At 41.1% G+C, this 20,421-nt stretch overlaps 1 protein-coding gene across 4 annotated transcripts in view; it reads right to left on the bottom strand.

Annotated features, from left to right (window-relative positions):
- Positions 1–1,755: 1,755 nt before the first annotated feature.
- The window catches only part of LOC139576046 (ubiquitin carboxyl-terminal hydrolase 10-like), a 37,609-nt gene continuing 18,943 nt past the window's right edge, over positions 1,756–20,421 (bottom strand). For all 4 annotated transcript variants that reach the window (XM_071401661.1, XM_071401659.1, XM_071401663.1 and 1 more), the window contains 10 exons: positions 19,100–19,191; positions 18,868–18,977; positions 18,575–18,633; positions 18,377–18,480; positions 16,650–16,749; positions 16,258–16,435; positions 14,932–15,097; positions 13,863–14,007; positions 12,788–12,853; positions 1,756–5,115 (listed from right to left, as the gene is read on the bottom strand). In XM_071401661.1, the coding sequence (XP_071257762.1) occupies positions 4,928–5,115; positions 12,788–12,853; positions 13,863–14,007; positions 14,932–15,097; positions 16,258–16,435; positions 16,650–16,749; positions 18,377–18,480; positions 18,575–18,633; positions 18,868–18,977; positions 19,100–19,191 (1,208 nt within the window). In that variant the 3' untranslated portion in view covers positions 1,756–4,927. The remainder of the gene's footprint in view (positions 5,116–12,787; positions 12,854–13,862; positions 14,008–14,931; positions 15,098–16,257; positions 16,436–16,649; positions 16,750–18,376; positions 18,481–18,574; positions 18,634–18,867; positions 18,978–19,099; positions 19,192–20,421) is intronic.

Below are 20,421 nucleotides of genomic sequence, written 5' to 3' on the forward strand. Positions count from 1 at the left end.
AGAGCCAAGAAAAATGATTCTGAAAATAAGGACTGAGGTGGTTAGGGGACAGGTTTGGGGAGGCTATGGTGTTGATATGGATGTATGTAACCACACACACACACATCTTGTCTAGGGGTAGATCAGGTTTCTCTCCTGCACTGAATCTCTCCATCCACATGCTTCATAAATGATGGGGGAGTGAGAGTTCTGAACTTCATGTTCACTCAATGTTCTAAGCACTTCTGATTCAGCCATCCCTCACTTCTCTCCCTGATGCGTCAAACCTCTGTGGCACAGGCAATGGTGCTAGTTTTCAAATCGTCACAGGTAATGTTAAAGTATCCCCTAGAAGGTTGAAACGTCACTTTACAACCCCTACCGACATGTTAAGAGTAGCCCCTGTTTACAGTGTACCTTCATGCCAGGATTTGCACTGCAACATGCCCATTACAAATTACTGGCTTTTAAAAAATGTGTTCTGGCTATAAACATTCACTCATGCCTTAAAAATGGAAGAGGTAAAACAAGCTCCCTTACAACCTATAATTTTCTCAGTGTGGCTAAAAGAGACACTTCTCTGAGTATATAGGTGGTCCATCACTGGGTGCCCAGGGATGTAATTTTCCCCCCAGGCCACGGGCCTATAAAGAGGACCTTTAGCTGTGCTGTGATAGTAACAAGAAAAATACCACACTTAATTACATGTTCAAGTCTGAGAGCAAAACCTGCACCCCGCATCCCTGCAAAAGGCCAAATTATAGCAAGAAATACAGAGGGGGCAAAATCTGAAATGATGGGCCTGCTTGCATAAATCAAACAGAAGCAGGCTCACTTCCCTGAACCAGACTGTAGTCAGGACACAGAGGCAGCCAGCTTGACCACAGACCTGGTCAGGGGGAGAACAGCTACAGCATACTGTAAATACTGCACATCATATACTGTAGGTGAAAACTAAATGAGGAATGAGACCATGGGTGGTTATTTCTAGATACTGGTAGGCTACAATACAGGTGATTATTTCTAGATTGGCTACAATACATGTAATATATACTGTGAGGCTCAGTTTCTACTTTATTTCATGTTTTTGTTTGTCCACCTGGTCTCAGAGGACTTTGTATTATTCTGTACTTGAATCCGAGACAATCAATTTAGATGAATATGTTACGTTAGGTATGGTACATATTAATTTGTGGATGTCCATCACTCATTCCGTATGATATGTTACGAATTTGCAAAATGTACAATATGCTACGCATTTGCAAAACATGTTACGAAATCTAGCTAGGTGGCTAACGTTAGCTAGGCGTTAGAGTTAAGTTTAGAAGTTAGGTTAAAGAGTTAAGGTTAGGGTTGGTTAAAGGGTTAAGGTTAGCTAAAAGGGTTACGGTTAGGGTTAGCTAACATGCTGAGTAATAAGTAGTTGAAAAGTTGCTAATTAGCTAAAATGCAAAAGTTGTCCATGATGACATTCAAAATCGCAACCTTTGGGTTACTAGACGTACGCGTTACACGCCCACCTATCCACACCGACCAACCACCCAATTTTCATTTCTGCCTTAAGTAAACCATCTGTCTTATGTAACCATACCAAACATAACATACTAATTTGAGTGTCCCGGATTCACATTTACTATATTACGTCTTGTCTGTGAGAGCAGGCTGTTATTGTGACATTGTCTGTACTAGGGCAGTTGAAGGTGGGTAGAGACTACAGATGTTAGGAGTACTAGAAGAAAGCTAAGCAGTCTTCTGACTACACCATTAGCAAACGGCTTCGGTTTAACGCAATCTTTTATTTGAACAATAAACAAAAAGAGTAGAATGCTGGAGGATTAAGATTAAAAGACAGCATATAGTTTGTTTTCAGCTTGATATCCCAACACAAGCCCTCAGCAGACAAGCGTGTTAGGAAGCACAAACTAAACAGAACGACATCATTGAAGCGATTCGCCAGCACATATCCTGACCATAATCATAAAAAAAGACTCAGGGATAAAATGTGTACAACAGAAAGCTTTCTGACAGCTTTAGTGTCTGTTTCAAACCATCTTCTTCAAAACATTCTTCGGGGTCTGTTTCAAACCAACATTGTCACAATGAGTGTATCAGATATGACCACATAGCCATCAACACAATTTAACTAACACTTAAGGAGTTTTATAATGATCTGAACAGATCAGCTCAATTTCCTCATATGGAATGACTGAGTCATGCTGATTGAATGAATCATGAGCTGTAGCAACAGAACTTATGATGCAGAGGTGAAACCAAAATTAGACAGAAGCATTAGCGCAATTATGAAAGGCAACAGGGTCAATGTGAAGTATCCTTTGGTTTCAGTTGGGGATTTTTTTTAAACTTTACATACCCATAAGTAATAAGGAAATGACTTGAGGGAACCAAATTCTGCATGGTTTAGACAACGAAATTGCAGTCACTTTAACATAACACATTTTCAGGACAAAATATACAACACTAATTCATGTAAGGGAATTGTGTGGGCAATTTAAATGACACTGCTCCAAACTCAAAGTATGCAACAGAAAATGCACATGGTAAGATAACTTTTTCCATTACTCAGAGTTTCCAGTCACTTTAAATAAAAGGGGACAGGTATATTGAATAAGTCTCTGCTACCATCAGTGAGAGAACTACAAAGTGAGAAATGGGATAAAATAAGCTCTTCCTGTAAGATCTAAAATGCATGCCCTGCTATTCTGTGGGAAAAATTATTTCACACTGCCCCAACGTTCCAGTGGTCAGAAATGGGAAAGTGTGAGAGCTGCCTTACAAAAGGACCCATTCCCAGTTGTGTACCTCGCTTTATCCAATGGCCAAGTGTGTGTGCACGTAGTGTGTGTACGTGAGAAAGTGTATACTGTATGTGAAATATCTTTAGAAAATAGTCTGCTTTACCCATTAAGGATATAGAGTATACAAGGGTAAACCACCATGCCAGTTATGTTCTTTTTGTAAACGATTAAATACTGACAGATTCTGACATTGGTTTGTTTGAAATGTCCCTTAAGATTAGACTACGGATCAAACTTAGTGGAGGAAAAATTAAAAATAACGACGAAAGAAAATATGATCAAGCAAACAACTTGTCCAATTTTATTCATTGTTGTGCTTTACCTTGGGTAATTTCGCTCAAATATCAATTTAGATGCCATATAGTATAATTCTGGGGAAACGGTCATGGTGTTATTGAACAAATGAAAAATAACAAAATAACATTTAAGCGAAACTCAAAAACACAATCAATGAATAATGACGCAAAAAGCAAGGTCTCAAACAAAACATGATTTCCTTTTGTGCGCATTTATTGTGGGGGATTTAATTTCTAGAGCCAAGCAGCAGATGTGATCCCACTTCCCCTCAAAATGGACAGTCTCTCTCACTGGAGAGGAACTGCACTCAGCCACAAAAGAAGAAATGCAAAGGTAAGGTACATTCCCATAAAACTTTACAGACATTTGACTTACAGTTGTCACACTCACTGGGTTGGACTCGTACATTGAGTGGAGATTTGGATTAGAAAGCCTCGCATAGCGAACCTAAGGCAGCCCCCTTTTTCTGGTGAGTTGGGGGGTAAGGGGTCATGTGGCTGTTGTAACTCTACAAAGGCAGGCCGCCTATACATAGATGGAACCTGCAGACCAGAACAGGGGAAAAATTATAAATGAAGGATGAGGGGGGAAAGGATAGGTATAAAATGAACAAGGGTCGGTGCGTGCGGTGGAATCTCAAGTCTTCATTGGCATCTCTCCAGCGCTCCAGAGTACTCAAAAAGCCTTATAACTAACAGCCACCCAGGGAGCCAAACAAGGTGACACTCAACTAGATTGATGTCAATTTTTTTTTTTTACAGTTTTAAATCTTAAAATATCTGCAAGTGTGCATTAGCACATCCACATCTTGTTATTGATCAGATATATTATACGTGCACAGAAGCTTATTTTTTTTTATCATCGTTTAAATCCTAAAGCGCATTAAAATTGTTTTAGATAGTCATTCTAATTCCACACCCAGAAACCACAAGGTTCTTTCAAACAAAGCTGTTTAGTTTCAGCACACGATAGCAGCACCTCTTCTCCTGTCATTTTTCTATTTTTTTGATGGCTCAAGTTTTACCTAGATTTAAAAGCATCAGGAAAGTGAGGAAGGTGGAGAAGTAAGAAGAGATGGTGGCCATGAAGAGCATCTTGCCTCTGGAGTTAGAGACTCATCCGATAACGTTTTGTCGTTTGCTGGTGCTGGGCCTTTTCCCGACGAACTCCGGCAAAATTTCAACAGGTGTTTAAACTGCTGCAAATTCATTAGGACAACAACTCCCCTTGCTAAAAGGCAAAACTGATTATTTTATGCCATTTTCAAAACAAAAAAAACACACAAAAAAAACATTGAGTAGATAAACTAAAAAATTACAACTTCTCTCCAGCAGTCCAACCGTCCATCTGCAGCCTCGTGTTGTAGATAGATAGTTCGACCTGTGGGTAAAGTACCCACTGTTCCCAGTCTGAACGAGGCTGTAGGTTCAGAAGCGAGTCTCAAGGTCCCCTCCTCTCAGTCCATTCAACAGTCTCTCCTCGCAGCATTAAAAAAACAGCAGTGGCGCACAGAGAAGAGGAAGCCATCACAGGGGAATTATTTTACAACGCGTCCTTTTCCCCCTAATTCTTTCAAAAAAGATAAAAGGAAAAAAAGGCATTGTTGGAAAAGCTGGCTCTCTGGAAAAGCAGGGATGAGGGGGAGGAAGAAGAAAATCTTGCAATAGAAGAAGTTGGGCAGTGTTCCTGTTCATTAGTTTGTGTGTGTGTTCGAATGGATGCATGTGTATGTGCACTTGAGTGTGTATGTGTGTAGTGGGAGAGTGTATGTGTAGTTGAATGTGTGTAAAATGAGTGTTCCTCTTTGTGAGTGTGCATGTACGCGTGTGTGGTATCTACAGCAGGTCGACGCGACGGTAGTACAGCAGGTAGGCAGTGCGCTCAGCAGTCTGCTTCACCACCTGGTACTGGTTGATGACCTTCACTGCCTGGTCGTCAATGCGCAGCCAGCCGTTCAGACCGATGTGGAAGACATCCGTGGTGTAATGCCCGCCTGTAGCGCTGTTCCCATGGTGATAGACAACTGAGAGGGAGACACATAAAATACACGTTTTTCAGAGGCGGAATTCAAATTGAAATTTGAGGAAAAATGCACTTACTATGACATGTGGTTGTCTCACCTAGTTATCTTAAGAGGAATGCACTAACTGGATAAGAGTGTCTGCTAAATGACTAAAATGTCCAAATGAAAAGGCCATTCTGTTATCTGGTTCTGGCTACACAAGGTCAGAGCCAGTAACTAACTACTGATATCAGCAACTTTCTGGAGCAACCTAGGCATGTAGACCAGGGTTGCTAGCCTTACAGAGAGGCCTCCATTTCAGTGTGTTATTGATGTAGGCATTGAATATCATGTTGTAAGCATATAGTTCAAACTTTTATTACACTTCTTTCACATATCTGATCAAGTGTCATAAGAATTCTTGGCAATGCATCAATCATGACCAAATGTAGAAACCCAAGTAACTACTGCAGGAGAATGTGGAAAGAAAATAACATTGTCCATTCTGTGCCCGTATTTACAGGCTGGCAACACGTGTTCCAAATGGACTTAATGCCCTTAAAGTGAAACACTACGATACCATGAAGACCACGTTTAAAAGTGGGCTTCGGATCTAAGCCACAGTGACAGTTATTACCAGGCAGAAATAAATCATTAAGTTGAGTAAACATGGCAATCTTGTTAGATACGTTTGATTTGGACACAGAACTAGATTCAGGCGGTAACTCATTCGTTGTACTGAAACCATAAGCTACTATAGGCAAGGAGTAACATCATTACCCCCTCATCTGACAACAGATATGTGCAACCACAACTGAATGATTGGTTTAACTGGAGGGAAACAAGAAATGCCAGTGTGTAGTTGAGACAACTTTTCCCCTAAGTGCTTGATTGCATAGGTTCACCTTTTCACTGTTGCCAGAACATTAAAATTGCATGATTGAAATTTCCAAAGGCGCTTATATTACATATTTATTAAACTGTTATGTTATCACATTACACGCTGAGTAGCATGTGTAGCATCAAGACTTTCTCCGTCCCATGGGCCAGATGGTCAAAGAGAAGGCAAAACTTCTACCTCCAGGATCTTACAGTAAAAGATTAACTGCACCGCTATAGCAACAGTTGCCAGGGGTTACTCTACTAACAGATTTTTGACAAGTGAGGAAAGCCTTTTTCTGCTCTGAAAGGAAAATAAACAGCTGAAGACAATTTACTTCCAAACTACGGGGAGATTAACAGGACCCCCATATCCACAGTGGAGGTTGTCTTTGTTTGAACTGGTCAGTCAGGTGTGAAGGGAGGGGAGGAGGGGGCAGGAGAACTACATGCTGAATGAGCTGCTGGAAATAACAGTTAGCTGAACACTGGCCACTCACACCTACACCAGCACAGTGGAGATGTTTTCATTGAGCAGGCAGAGCTCCCTCATGAAGGCCCACTTTTATTCCCTTTGGCACTGCCAGGGAGGAGGTTATAGGGGTGGAGGGGGGTCAGGGTTGTGGTAAAGTCTGGGGTAATGCTCTAGTCTAGAAAGACGTCCTGGGTCTAGGAGGAAGAGAGGAGTGGGAGAACATGGTTTTACCGATGCATGGTTACCACTCTTGCATCATTTCACAGCTGAGATCAACACTAGCTACCTCAGGCATCATTCCACAAGGAGCCCTCTGGAATCATAGCAACTGAACTCTTCACTGTGCTTTTCCACTGTACCTTTCTCTATAGACAAGTCATAATACTATCCAGTATATTAAACAGGTATGTTCACACTAGAATTTGCTAGGGAATAGAGAAGTTTGCAGAAACAGCATTTTGCACCCACTAAAATTTTCGAAACATGATTTGACCCGTTGCTAAGCCCCGCGCCCCTTGGTTACTGTTGCAAACTCGGATAACATTAAACCACTGGTGAAATCCCCTCACAATGATCTCAAACTGTGTTTCTAATAAACAATGAAATTTAAAAAACAGACTACCGCTTGCTCGTCAGGAAACTCTTGGGTCGGCTATGTTGTGGTGGACTGTCATTACAATTTCTTCACAGGAACCTGGTAAAATTATGTTTGTAGTGTAGCTAGCCACTAAATGGCTCTGAATTCACTGTCAGCATGCAGTCAAAGCTATAACCACTTTTGGAGCTAACTAGTGATTTAAAATCTTATCCCGATGTCGACAGCAGATTCATAACATTGCTAACTAACATACATTAAGTGCCTAGCTAGCTAGCATTAGCAACGTTTGGTGGTCAATGAGACAGAGCTACCCAACCAGCTGAGCTAGCAAACAATGTATCAAAAGCATAATTTCCGATTTGAAAAATAGGCTCTGTATTTCAGGAATCATAGTACCAAGTATTACTGGTGCACTGTTCTATTATTTAGCCATTGTAAAAAATTTAATAAAATAAAAACTCAGTTTTTGCTATAGCACTCACTGGTTTCATGAGATTTAAGCGTGAACTTGACCGAGGAGTCGGATTTGACAACAATTGCTTTCCATTGGAGTGCTGCAATTGGTTGCTGAAAATTCTGGGGTGTGGCTTAGCGAAGGGTCAATTGAGATTTGTCCAAAACAAAAAATTGTTCCAAGAGCAAAGTTATGGCTCTGAGAAGTTTAATCTGCTTCTTATCAAAAACACAGTTGCCGAAGCGAGCCTTCCAAGGTAGCTCAACTCAAGAGTATCAATTTTATCAGTCACTGAGATAGCATGTGGAGTAAACAGAGTATGAAAGGAAACTAGAGGTCAACCGATTAATTAGGGCCGATTTCAAGTTTTCATAACCGGTCATTTATTACCGATTATAGCCAATTACATTGCAATCCACGAGGAGACTGCGTGGCAGGCTGACCACCTGTTACGCGAGTACAACATCAAAAGGACCTGTGGCTGCAAGGAGCCAAAGTAAGTTGCTAGCTAGCATTAAATGTATCTTATAAAAATCAATCTTAAAATAATCACTAATTAACTACACATGGTTGATGATATTACTAGGCTAACTAGCTTGTCCTGCGTTGCATATCATTAATGCGGTGCCGGTTAATTCATCATCGAATAACAGCCTACTTCAACTTCGCCAAACGGGTGATAATTTAAAAAGCCCAATCATTGCACAAATGTACCCAACCATAAACATCAGTGCCTTTCTTAAAATCAATACACAGAAGTATATATATTTTTAAACCTGCATATTTAGTTAAAATAAATTAATGTTAGCAAGCAATACTAACTAGGGAAATTGTGTCACTTCTCTTGCATTCAATGCAAACAGAGTTAGGGTATATGCAACAGTGTGGGCTGCCTGGCTCGTTGCGAACTGTGTGAAGACCATTTCTTCCTAACAATGACCGTAATTAATTTGCCAGAATTTTACATAATTATGACATAACATTGAAGGTTGTGCAATGTAACAGCAATATTTAGACTTAGGGTTGGCACCCATTCGATAAAATACTGAACGGTTCTATATTTCACTGAAAGAATAAACGTTTTGTTTTCGAAATTATAGTTTCCGGATTTGACCATATTAATGACCAAAGGCTCGTATTTCTGTGTTTAATATATTATAATGAATCTATGATTTGATATTTGATAGAGCAGTCTGAGCGGTGGTAGGCAGCAGCAGGCTCGTAAGCATTCATTCAAACAGCTCTTTATAATGCTTGAAGCACTGCGCTGTTTATGACTTCAAGCCTATCAACTCCCAAGATTAGGCTGGCAATACTAAAGTGCCTATAAGAACATCCAATAGTCAAAGGTATATGAAATACAAATGGTATAGAAAGAAGAAGTCGACGCATCATAATTCCTATAATAACGACAACCTAAAACAAATTAACTGGGAATATTGAAGACTCATGTTAAAAGGAACCACCAGCCTTCATATGTTCTCATGTTCTGAGCAAGGAACTTTAACGTTAGCTTTTTAAAATTTTATATGCCACATATTGCACTTTTACTTTCTTCTCCAACACCGTGTTTTTGCATTACTTAAACCAAACTGAACATGTTTCATGATTTATTTTGTTTATGTATTATATTAAGACAAAATAAAAATGTTCCTTCAGTATTGTTGTAATTGTCATTATCACACACACACACACACACACACACACACACACACACACACACACACACACACACACACACACACACACACCTTTGATGATCTTCATCAGAGTGTAAGTGAATATTTATAATGCTATTTTTGACTAATGTTGACTGCGCAACATGGCGGATATTTCTTTTGGCTGGTTTGGGCTCTGAGCGCCGTACTCAGATTTTAAATCTGACACAGCAGTTGCATTAAGGAGAAGTGTATCTAAAGTTCCATGCATAACACTTGAATTTATCAACATTTATAATGAGCATTTCTGTGAATTCATGTGGCTCTCTGCACAATCACCGCATGTTTAGAACTACTGAACGTAACGCGCCAATGTAAAATTTGATTTTTTGATATAAATATGCACTTTATCGAACAAAACATACATGTATTGTGTAACATGAAGTCCTATGAGTGTCATCTGATGAAGATCAAAGGTTAGTGATTCATTTTATCTCTATTTGTGCTTTTTGTGACTCCTCTCTTTGGTGGGAAAAATGGCTGTGTTTTTCTGTGGCTTGGTGGTGACCTAACATAATCATTTGTGGAGCTTTCGCTGTAAAGCATCTTTGAAATCAGACACTGTGGCTGGATTAACGAGAATTTTATCTTTAAAATGGTGCCTAATACTTTTATGTTCGAGAAATTTGATTTATGAGATTTCTGTTGATTTGTATTTGGCGCCCTGCAATTTCATTGGCTGTTGGCGCTAGCGGAACCCCAGTCCTAGACAGGTTAAGAATGTGAAATGTCAGAATAATAGTAGAGGGAATGATTTATTTCAGCTTTTATTTCTGTCATCACATTCCCAGTGGGTCAGAAGATTACATACACTTAATTAGTATTTGGTAGCATTGCCTTTAAATGGTTTAACTTGGGACAAACGTTTTGAGTAGCTTTCCACAAGCTTCCCACAATAAGTTGGGTGAATTTTGGCCCATTGCTCCTGACAGAGCTGGTGTAACCGAGTCAGGTTTGTAGGCCTCCTTGCTCGCACACGCCTTTTCAGTTCTGCCCTCAAATGTTCTATAGATTGAGGTCAGGCTTTGTGATGGCCACTCCAATACCTTGACTTTGTTGTTCTTAAGCCATTTTGCCACAACTTTGGAAGTATGCTTGGGGTCATTGTCCATTTGGAAGACCCATTTGCGACCAAGCTTTAACTTCCTGACTGATATCTTGAGATGTTGCTTCAATATATCCACATAATTTTTCTCCTCATGATGCCATCTATTATGTGAAGCGCACCAGTCCCTCCTGCAGCAAAGCACCCCCACAACATGATGCTGCCACCCCCGTGTTTCGCGGTTGGGATGGTGTTCTTCAGCTTGCAAGGCTCCCCCTTTTTCCTCCAAACATAACGATGGTCATTATAGCCAAACAGTTCTATTTTTGTTTCATCAGACCAGAGGACATTTCTCCAAAAAGTACGATATTTTTCCCCATGTGTAGTTGCAAACCGTAGTCTGGCTTTTTTATGGCGGTTTTGGAGCAGTGGCTTCTTCCTTGCTGAGCGGTCTTTCAGGTTATGTCAATATAGGACTTGTTTTACTGTGGATATAGATACTTTGTATCTGTTTCCTCCAGCATCTTCACAAGGTCCTTTGCTGTTGTTCTGGGATTGATTTGCACTTTCACACCAAAGTACATTCATCTCTCGGAGACAGAACGCGTCTCCTTCCTGAGTGGTATGACGGCTACGTGGTTCCATGGTGTTTATACTTGCATACTATTGTTTGTACAGATGAACGTGGTACTTTCATGCATTTGGAAATTGCTCCAAATAATGAACCAGACTTGTGGAGGTCTACAATTTATTTTCTGTGGTCTTGGCTGATTTCTTTTGATTTTCCCATGTCAAGCAAAGAGGCACTGAGTTTGAAGGTAGGCCTTGAAATACATCCACAAATACACATTCAATTGACTCAAATTATGTCAATTAGCAGAAGCAGAAGCTTCTAAAACCATCCCATTTTCTGGAATTTTACAAGCTGTTTAACTTCTTGACGCTAGGGGTCAGATTTTTTTTTTATATTTTTTTTTATAAATAACGTTCCCAAGGTAAACTGACTATTTCTCAGGTCCAGATCGTAGAATATGCATATCATTTACAGATTAGGATAGAAAACACTCCAACGTTTCCAAAACTGTCAAAATATTGTCTGTGAGTATAACAAAACTGATTTTGCAGGCGAAAACCTGAGGAAATCTAACCCGGAAGTGATTATAATATAATTATTTTTTTTTTTTTAAATCTGTGTTTCATTGCCCGTCTTTCTTCCATTTAAAGGGGTATCAACCAGATTCCTTTTCCAATGGCTTCCTCAGGTTGTGACCAGGCTTTAGACATAGTTTCAGGCTTTATTTCGAAAAATGAGCGAGATTTTTCAAAACTAGTCAGGTGTCCTTTGATTAGTCCTTTGGAGAGGGGTAGCTCTCCATTTTCTTTCTCTCTTTTATTGAATAGGTTACGGTCCGGTTGAAATATTAGCGATTATGTATGTTAAAAACAACCTGAGGATTGATTATAAAAAACATTTGACATGTTTCTACAAACATTACGGATACTGTTTGGAATTTTCGTCGAACGGAACAAGGCTGTGGTTTTCTGAACATAACGCGCAATCCAAATGGCGTTTTTCTGTTATAAAAGTAATATTTATCGAACAAAAATAACATTTAGTGTGTAACTGGGAGTCTCGTGAGTGCAAACATCCGAAGATTATCAAAGGTAAGCGATTCATTTTTATTGCTTTTCTGATTTCCGTGAACATGCTAATTTGGGGCTAGCTGTTCTAGCATTGATTGATACACTCACAAAAGCTTGGATTGCTTTCGCTGTAAAGCATATTTTCAAAATCTGACACGATAGGTGGATTAACAACAAGCTAAGCTGTGTTTTGGTATATTTCACTTGTGATTGCATGATTATAAATATTTGTAGTAATATTTTGCACCATGCAATTCATCGGTTGTTTAGGAAAATGATCCCGCTAAAGGGATCCGTAGCGCAGAGGTTAAAAGGCACAGTCAACTTAGTGTATGTAAACTTCACACCCACTGGAATTGTGATACAGGTGAATAATAAGTGAAATAATCTGTCTGTAAACAATTGTTGGAAAAAAATACTTGTGTCATGCACAAAGTAGATGTCCTTAACTAACTTGCCAAAACTATAGTTTGTTAACAAGAAATTTGTGGAGTGGTTGAAAAACAAGTTTTAATTACGCCAACCTAAGTGTATGTAAACTTCCGACTTCAACTGTACACACACACACAAAATCGACCGATTAACCGGTATCGGCTTTTTTGGTCCTCCAACAATCGGTATCAGTGTTAAAAAAAATCACAATTGGGTCGACCTCTAAAGGAAACCTCAGTGCGAGTCTGAACACATCGAAAGAGAATCCTATGAACGATTGAACTTAATGTTGGGATAGATCTTATGCTTGACTATATATGTTGTTGCCTGTAGCATAGGGCCAATGCCCTATTACTGCATATAATTGAATGATTGTGACCGTTTGTGTGATACTGTGGGTGTAGGAGATGTGTGTAGTTGATCATAAATCGATAGATACAGTACATACCTGCAAAGAGCCTGTAGGTTCTTTGGCCTTTGAATATTTTGCTCCGCACCCCTGAAGAGAGGAGATCTGAGGAGAGACAAATTAATAAAGTACAGCCACATCACAGAGAGAAACAAAACATGTAAGATATCCCTCAGAGCACCATCAATTATAGTTATTTGGGTCTGTGTGCCATGAAAGCCAGCCTGTCTAAATAAAGGTGGCTATAAAAATACACCAGTGTAGCATTTGGTAAATCGTACGCAGAATGCTGGCAGGCAATAAAATGTAGCCTGCTTTTTATAATTTATACACTGCAGGAGACCCAACACACTGGACCCAGTTTACATTGGAACGAGCCAGGGATTCTCTCCACATTCTGATGCTTATTCTGTAAAGCTACAGTACTAATATCCTCAAGCTGCTGGGACTTGCCTTTAGGACTAGTGACTAGACGTGCCTTTAGGACTAGTTACAGATATCCCATATGGGAGAAATGGATATAGAAACTCCCTCAGATATTATGGACATGTTGACCTACCTGGCTAGGGAAATCTAAAATGGCAGGGGTTTTTGAGTGTGTGTGTGTGGGTGTGTGGGGGGGGGGGTCTATAAATATTTCCTCTGAACCTCTGCTGGTTCAGGGCTTGTAGAGTAGGCTGGGCGGAGCAGTAAACATAAGCAGGCTGGCTGGCCAGCTCAGGACTGATGAGTTGTAAAGCTGTGTGAGGTCGGGTGTTGGGGCTGGATGAGGAGGCCTTTCACGGCATGAGGTCGACCCACAAATCATCTCTCCCTGCTGCTGATGGTGACCTCCCAGCATTTTGCCGGCACCCTCGTTTAAGTGATGTCAGACAAGTGAGCTACACCTGTGTGTGTCTGTCTAACTAGGACCCAGAATGTGGAAAGACTAGTCTGTACTGGAATATGATCAGATGCTGACTGTGTGAGAAGTGTGTTATGAATTATTGCCTTTCTCACCCAGGGTTCAGAGAACTTAACACACATTCAATAGAGTTAATTCAATAATTGGGCATGTGTTTTAAGTGGGGACTTCACCCAATGGTTTGTGGAAGCTTTTCTGTGATTCACGTACCTTTGCTGATCTCCAGGTCTACAGGGTAATCAATGTTCTTGATCAGTTTCTGACAGCCTCCAGTCTTCTCAAACACAAATCTCTTGAGGTGGAGCACCAGCACTGGAGGGAGCTCCTCTAGGGTCACTCTCCGGCTGATCTCAATCTGCAAACACAGGAGAGATTATCAAACTGAGCCAGGGGACTATTTGACACAGTGGCACCACATCAAACAGTTAATATAAACCAGAACAGGATCTCCCAATTTACCCAGGGATTAGACTCTGAACAAAACCAGCACACACTGTCACAGAGGCCTACACTAAGAGCCTGCTGTGAGCTTTGATCTAGTCACTTGTGAATCCCTGGGGTTTTATACCTTCACTGTCAGAACCAGACTGTGACCCCAACTACCAGCTACTTCTAAAACGATATCAAGGTACTGTAACAACTGTCTTGTAAAATAAAAGCTGATGAGGTTGGTAAACAACACAACGCTGAGGCCCCTACTACAGCTGTTCAACAGATGTTGCCCTCACCAGTTTTGTCTCCATACAGAGGAAGCAGGCAAGGCACATTTGTCTTCTTATACTGTGGCTTTAAAACAATGTGTTTTCACCAGGCAGCGCAGTCAGAGAGGACATGAAGCATAAACAATGCTTTTGAGTCCACACGCACAACACACTCAGTGTATTAACAGAAACAAGGCCAATGGGAAGACGATCTGTCAGAGTCTGACTACTTCAGCCCATTAGAAGGGGCCCATCAAGGGGAGGAGTGCATTGTGTACTAGAGAGTGCTGCTGAGCATCCCAAATACTCCCGTTGAAAGAAACGAGACACCACAGTAACAAATATTCTCATTGTCTAAACACTACATTTTTTACTTTTAACTGCCAACATGCCCACATCCTTGTTTCGGATTGCAGAAGAAAAACAACAGAAATCAATTGAGGTTTTCAAAGCAGCATTCAAGTTTGGATCAACATACAAGCGATTGAGCATGAAATCAAAATGACCGATATGCAAACACATCCAATACTTGTAATGGGATAGTAGTAGCATAGGTGTACTGTGTGTAAGACCCTTACCTCCTGCTTGGTTTTAGTGGTGTAGCCCTGAACTGACTCCCGTGCCACCAGGGTCTCCAGGGCCTCCTGAACGGTGCGGATCTTCTCTGACTGGATGTCCAGCTGCAGGGTGAAGAAGGGCTGCAGGGTGGCTGACTCCTTAGAGTTCTGCTGGTACACCACCGAACTGCATGGGACAGAAATACAAATATACCCCACTTCAGACAATGAAATACAGTAATGGGTTTTGAGTGTCTCTCAACGACATCTTGACCTCAGCAAACAGCATCACAGCTTTGAAGGAAAGTGGATGGTCTCTCTACACGTCTCTCCAAACTACACCTTCATGAATCATCTCCTCTCCTTCCTCAAATTCTCCTCTTCGTGGCAGAAACTGATCCTAAATGTTCAAATGGCAAAAACAACACCAACATTCATAACCCTCTGACAGCCATATAATCTCTTTAAATGGTGAAAATAAATTTCAAACTTACTCCAATGACTCCCCTCAGCCAAACCAATTACCCTGGCTCGAGTGGCTGAAAACATGAATGTAGCTGAACTCAGTGGGTATGCATAGTTCAACCCAGACCTTCCTGAAAGTCTGCCCTTATGTTCCATTTACTTTTACTATTGATTCAGAGAAAAATTATCCTCTGAAGTGATCTGTAACCCAGTCAGGCCAGGCGTGTGCCATAACAGAACCTCAGAGAGCATGTCATTTGGCCCAGTCACACCCTCACAGGTCCTACACTTTCAAAGTTGTTTTGTGATTCTTTCTTTGCGAGAGTGTGCCCCCCACGCCTGGCTGTCCAGGCCACCGACCACAGGCCGGGCCACAATGGCTGTTATTCTAAAGAGAACTTCTGGAGCAGAGAAAGCCCAGAGCCAGCTGGTGGCAGGCCTGTTTGGGATGGCATTCTCAGCTGAGGTTGGAGCTGGGGGCCAGAGGCAGTGCCAGGGCAACCAGCCCAAGAGGGCCCAGATAAAGATGGCACTATACTCTCTCAGTTCTCCTGTCATACCAGGCACCTGCGCCACAGCCAATAAAAAGAAGGGCAAGGACACCACTGGTGCCACAGTTCTGCTGCTGGGCTTTAAGAAAAATAAGCTCTGGGCAGGGAGAAGAGAAACACTCAGCGGCTGACCATCACTCTGGCTTCATTTGGGAGAAGTCAGGTGTCTAGTAAAGTAGTAAAGGCTTTGGGTCCACCAAAACATTGACTTGACTATATCTTCGTGAACAACAATAAGTTTCCATTATAAGCAACACCTCACATGTAAAGAAACTATATGTGAGTTTCCTGACACCTCACAAGTCAACACAAGTAATCGGTGTTACCCTACCGGATGTGCCCTCCGAATATGTCAGTGATAGGGGTGCGGACAAAGTCAGCTTGACGGGTAATGGAGGTCTTGTTTCGGGGGCCCACTTGCTCCCATTCGTCCTCGCTCCCCTCCTCCTTATCAGCAGCAGCATCATCCACACCTGACTGGGACTCTGGGCCGTTGGGTGTGGGGGCTTCTGATCAAGACAGGAGAAGAGACAACTGATTTAGAACCACAGCCAATGGCAATCATAGAGCAGATACACCTTGAGCAGTGAGGCCAAAGAACATAAGGAGGAAATTATGTGAAATGAACAGGGACTAGATCAGTTCAGTTCATAAGCAGAGAGCACGTGTAAACAGATAATCGTATGACCTCATGCATCAGATTTAGACCACTGCACTACTTACTCTCTTCCTGAGGGGAGATTAGCTTTTTCAAAGCCAGCATCTCCTCATGCAGTCCGTTGAGGGTGAAGCCCAGGTACTCCTCCGCATCCTCCTGTCGACCCTGACAGAGAACGCACAACCATCAGCACTAATGAGACCACGGTGCCAAGACAGCCTGCACTCTAATGCAACACCACTGACTCAGCAGACACAGGTCCTGTCCACTGTTACTGAGCTTCAGGACAGGACATCAGTGTGCACATGGCACAGGTGAGATACAATCAAAACCACATAGGGAATGCCTGAGTCAGGAGCTAACTATCTCATTCCATTTGGAATAGCTTTTTTAATTGCACCTTATCTGGTTATGAAATCAGTAATGAGTCGGCATGTCTCATGCACCAACAGATGGATATTTGTACATGTATCCATGTACTGTACCACCAGGCAGGTACAGACTGAACGTCTCAAGTGTACTGATGAGAATGTGGAATTTTACATAAAACCAGTGTCAGGAAACAGGTGATACAAAGTGTTTCAGTTAATTTGCTCCTAGTCCCTGAACACCTGAAAGTGTGGAATGTCTGGATGGTTCAACATTCTAAATAAAACCCGGCTGAAATGTAAAGAACAAATAATTTTTTATTGCTGTTATTGATAGTAGGGCCGGGCGATACGAACTAAAAAATAAATAATCACCTCTTGATTATTATTTATAAAGCTTCTCGGCAATACATCTCAATACGTTTTCCCTTCATACGCTTTGTTGTACAATTAACGGTCAAATGCACTGCATTCAGTGCAAACAGTCTGCAATAATCTAATTCAGGGCTTGTGAAATTATACCTACGCTAAACATATAAGCCTTCCACAAGCATAAGACCCACTAATTAATTATTTTATCAAAATTGTTTGCCCTGCTTTTTTTTGCAATAATCACTGATCTGGCTTTTAAGTCTATGAAAATAACCTTTTTGTTGCAAATTTAACCAGAACCATGTATAATGCACATTCAATACCAATGACTAACTTGTAGCAAGCATTATAGAAAATTCACACAGGTCTCAGTCAAGTACAAGCGCTAGTGAGTAGCCAGCTAATCTTTAGATTTCAAGTTTAGCCAACTTGGGCCTATTTGCTGGCTAACAATGGAAAACTGTTCAATTGTTATGAACACACCATTTTGTCTGTCTCCAGCTGTCTGAAAAGCATGCTAGCCGGTCCACATGTTGAAATCATGCAGCCTACCTTATTTCTCAGAATTAGAATTCCTTATATTTGTGTTTTATGCTTATTGCACATTTATAAAACACAGAATAGACATGTAGTATAACAGTCTTTGGCTAAAATGCTGAGCATTCATTTTCCAGAACCAATGTTCATTGATACTCCTGTTTTAGTAGTGTCCGCTCTGCGAGCAACTTGAGTCGAGACATAAAAAGGGTATCATTAGAAAGGTTAACTTCCTCTATTACAGTAAAATAATGTCTCAATGTGTTTCAGTGTCCATATGAACCATTCTTGGACCAAACCACAAATGCAAATGGAAGTTGAAGCCGCTTGTCAAGAGAGGAAGAAGTGATCTCTCATCTTTGTTGTTGTGAGTGGCTGAGGGAGGGGCTTGGTGTGTGTGCGTAAATGGGAGCAAAGGAAAACATGACAACAAGCAGACATAAAAAAGATTGTTACAATATTCCGCTCTAAAACGTTCAAATGAAATCAATACACTGGATGCCCAATGTCTTTACCTTCTCTGAGAGACTCGACTTGATGAGGGTGAGGAGTCTGTAAATGTAGTTGGGTTCAAAAGGAGCACCTGGTCGAATGTCTTTTATTATCTTTTCACCAGCAGCTACGGAAAAAGCAACAAGAAACACATCAAATGAACATCAACAGGAAATAAAAGAAACTCTAGCTCTTTTAAAAGATGCTGACAGACAGCTTACCTTGCTGCTTGGCTTTAGATGGCACAGGCATATTGTTGAACTCATTGACAAGCCTTACACTGGAGGGAGAAACAAGGTCAGGGAGTTGTAATTAGCAAAGGAAGTACACAACCAACCCAATGCAGTGAGCACACATTTAACACCTACTCTCAATACTCGTAACAGTTTTACCAATTTAGCTCAGGCAGGAATTTGTCATCGCTGCTTATTTGCACACAAACAAGACCTTCATTGATTGTGAGATTTGACTTTTAAAAACAGCCAGTCAGCTCCCAGGGAGAGAGGCTACTTACAAGTTGTCCATCATGGGTGTGGAGGTACAGGGTCTCTGGGTGTCATTGAACGGGGGAATGGACTTAAACAGGTGATACATGGGGGGGCAAGCAATCAGGGCCTGCAATGTCTTGGGGGTGGCAGTCAAGGGTAAAATCACCTCATTGGAACACTAAATACAGACATTTAATGTAACTTTGTGCATGACATGGTGTGATTCAAGCATTTCGCATGCAGCTGAGAAAAGGATACAGCGTTGATATAGCACCAGTTTCCCTTGTTGATCAGTCCTCTTGGTTGCAAAGACACTGGTTTGTGTATCAACTTCACATTCTCAATTAGTTCTGGGGATTCAAACAAGTACACATGATTTTGAACACACATCCCTTACTAAATCAAAAAGTTAAAATAGAAGTTAGTTTGTAAATATCAGGCAAAAAAAATTATCCATTTACTCCATACTGTGCTATATAGACTGTGTCCCTTCTACCAACTCTGCATCATGACAGTGGCACACAAGGCTGTTTTGTCAGAACAAGGAGATACTGTGCCACGCCTAGGAAGGAAGACTGTCACTGACAACACAGCTTCCATGGTAACGTGGACAGACATTCCAACATAGAAAATATAATAAAACAATAGCACATAATCACAATGTAAAAACAATGGGTTAAAAATAGCCATTTTTTTTTGATAGTTCCACCTACGTACATAGCATATTATGAACAACCTCCAAATTACAGAAACATGGTTTTTATAGATAACAGGTTTGCTAAAAGTGAAACAGTCATTCCAGGAAAAGAGAAATATAGTTTGGCTAAACAGTAAAGGCACACTCCAGATAAAATCCAGTCCAGAGATCAGATAGTATACAGGGTTGGAAATCAAAATGAGACGTGGTAGCAGTGACACCAGGGTCCTATAAATAGCTTCCTGTTCATCCTCCTGTTCATTTCCTGACAGGAGCGCGAAAGTCTGAGCACTGTATTGTGGGTACAAAATAAGCCTTTCTACTGGACAGTGAAAGAAACCACGTGGAGCCTGGTTGAATTATTTACAGCCGTTGAGGACAGGAAACCATCAGGTTTACCTAGACAGAAGCACATTAGGCTGCCCAGAACCCCTCTCTCATAAATACTTCACAAGGGTGCCGAATAGATGAAAAATCCCAGTTTACTAAAAGGATGACAAAAATGCAGTGTCAACCACAGTTTACAAAGAGGCTTAAGTAACCCACTGAGATAAGGCCTCTCTGTATATTTCCTCCAGACACAGGACTATATCCATGAGGCCTGAGGAAGTCCAGGGTCATAGCACTGAGTGACAAGCAATAATCCCATCAAGACAATAACCACACATTACCCAGACATGGCAATCCTCTCTGTCACAGGCTGTTTAAAACCGCCAGTGTACCCTGTGTGGTCCCAACACCTGGAGGCTGTTGTTGGGAAGTGAGTAGTCAGGATATGATCCTACATATCCCCTTTAATTAGGCAGCTTACAAGATCAACTCATTATGCAGCCTTGCAATTTTCTTTTATATTCTGTGTGTGTGTGTTAGGAGAAAGGGGTGA

This window comes from Salvelinus alpinus, chromosome 5 (genome assembly GCF_045679555.1).
Source record: "Salvelinus alpinus chromosome 5, SLU_Salpinus.1, whole genome shotgun sequence".
NCBI lineage: Eukaryota > Metazoa > Chordata > Actinopteri > Salmoniformes > Salmonidae > Salvelinus > Salvelinus alpinus.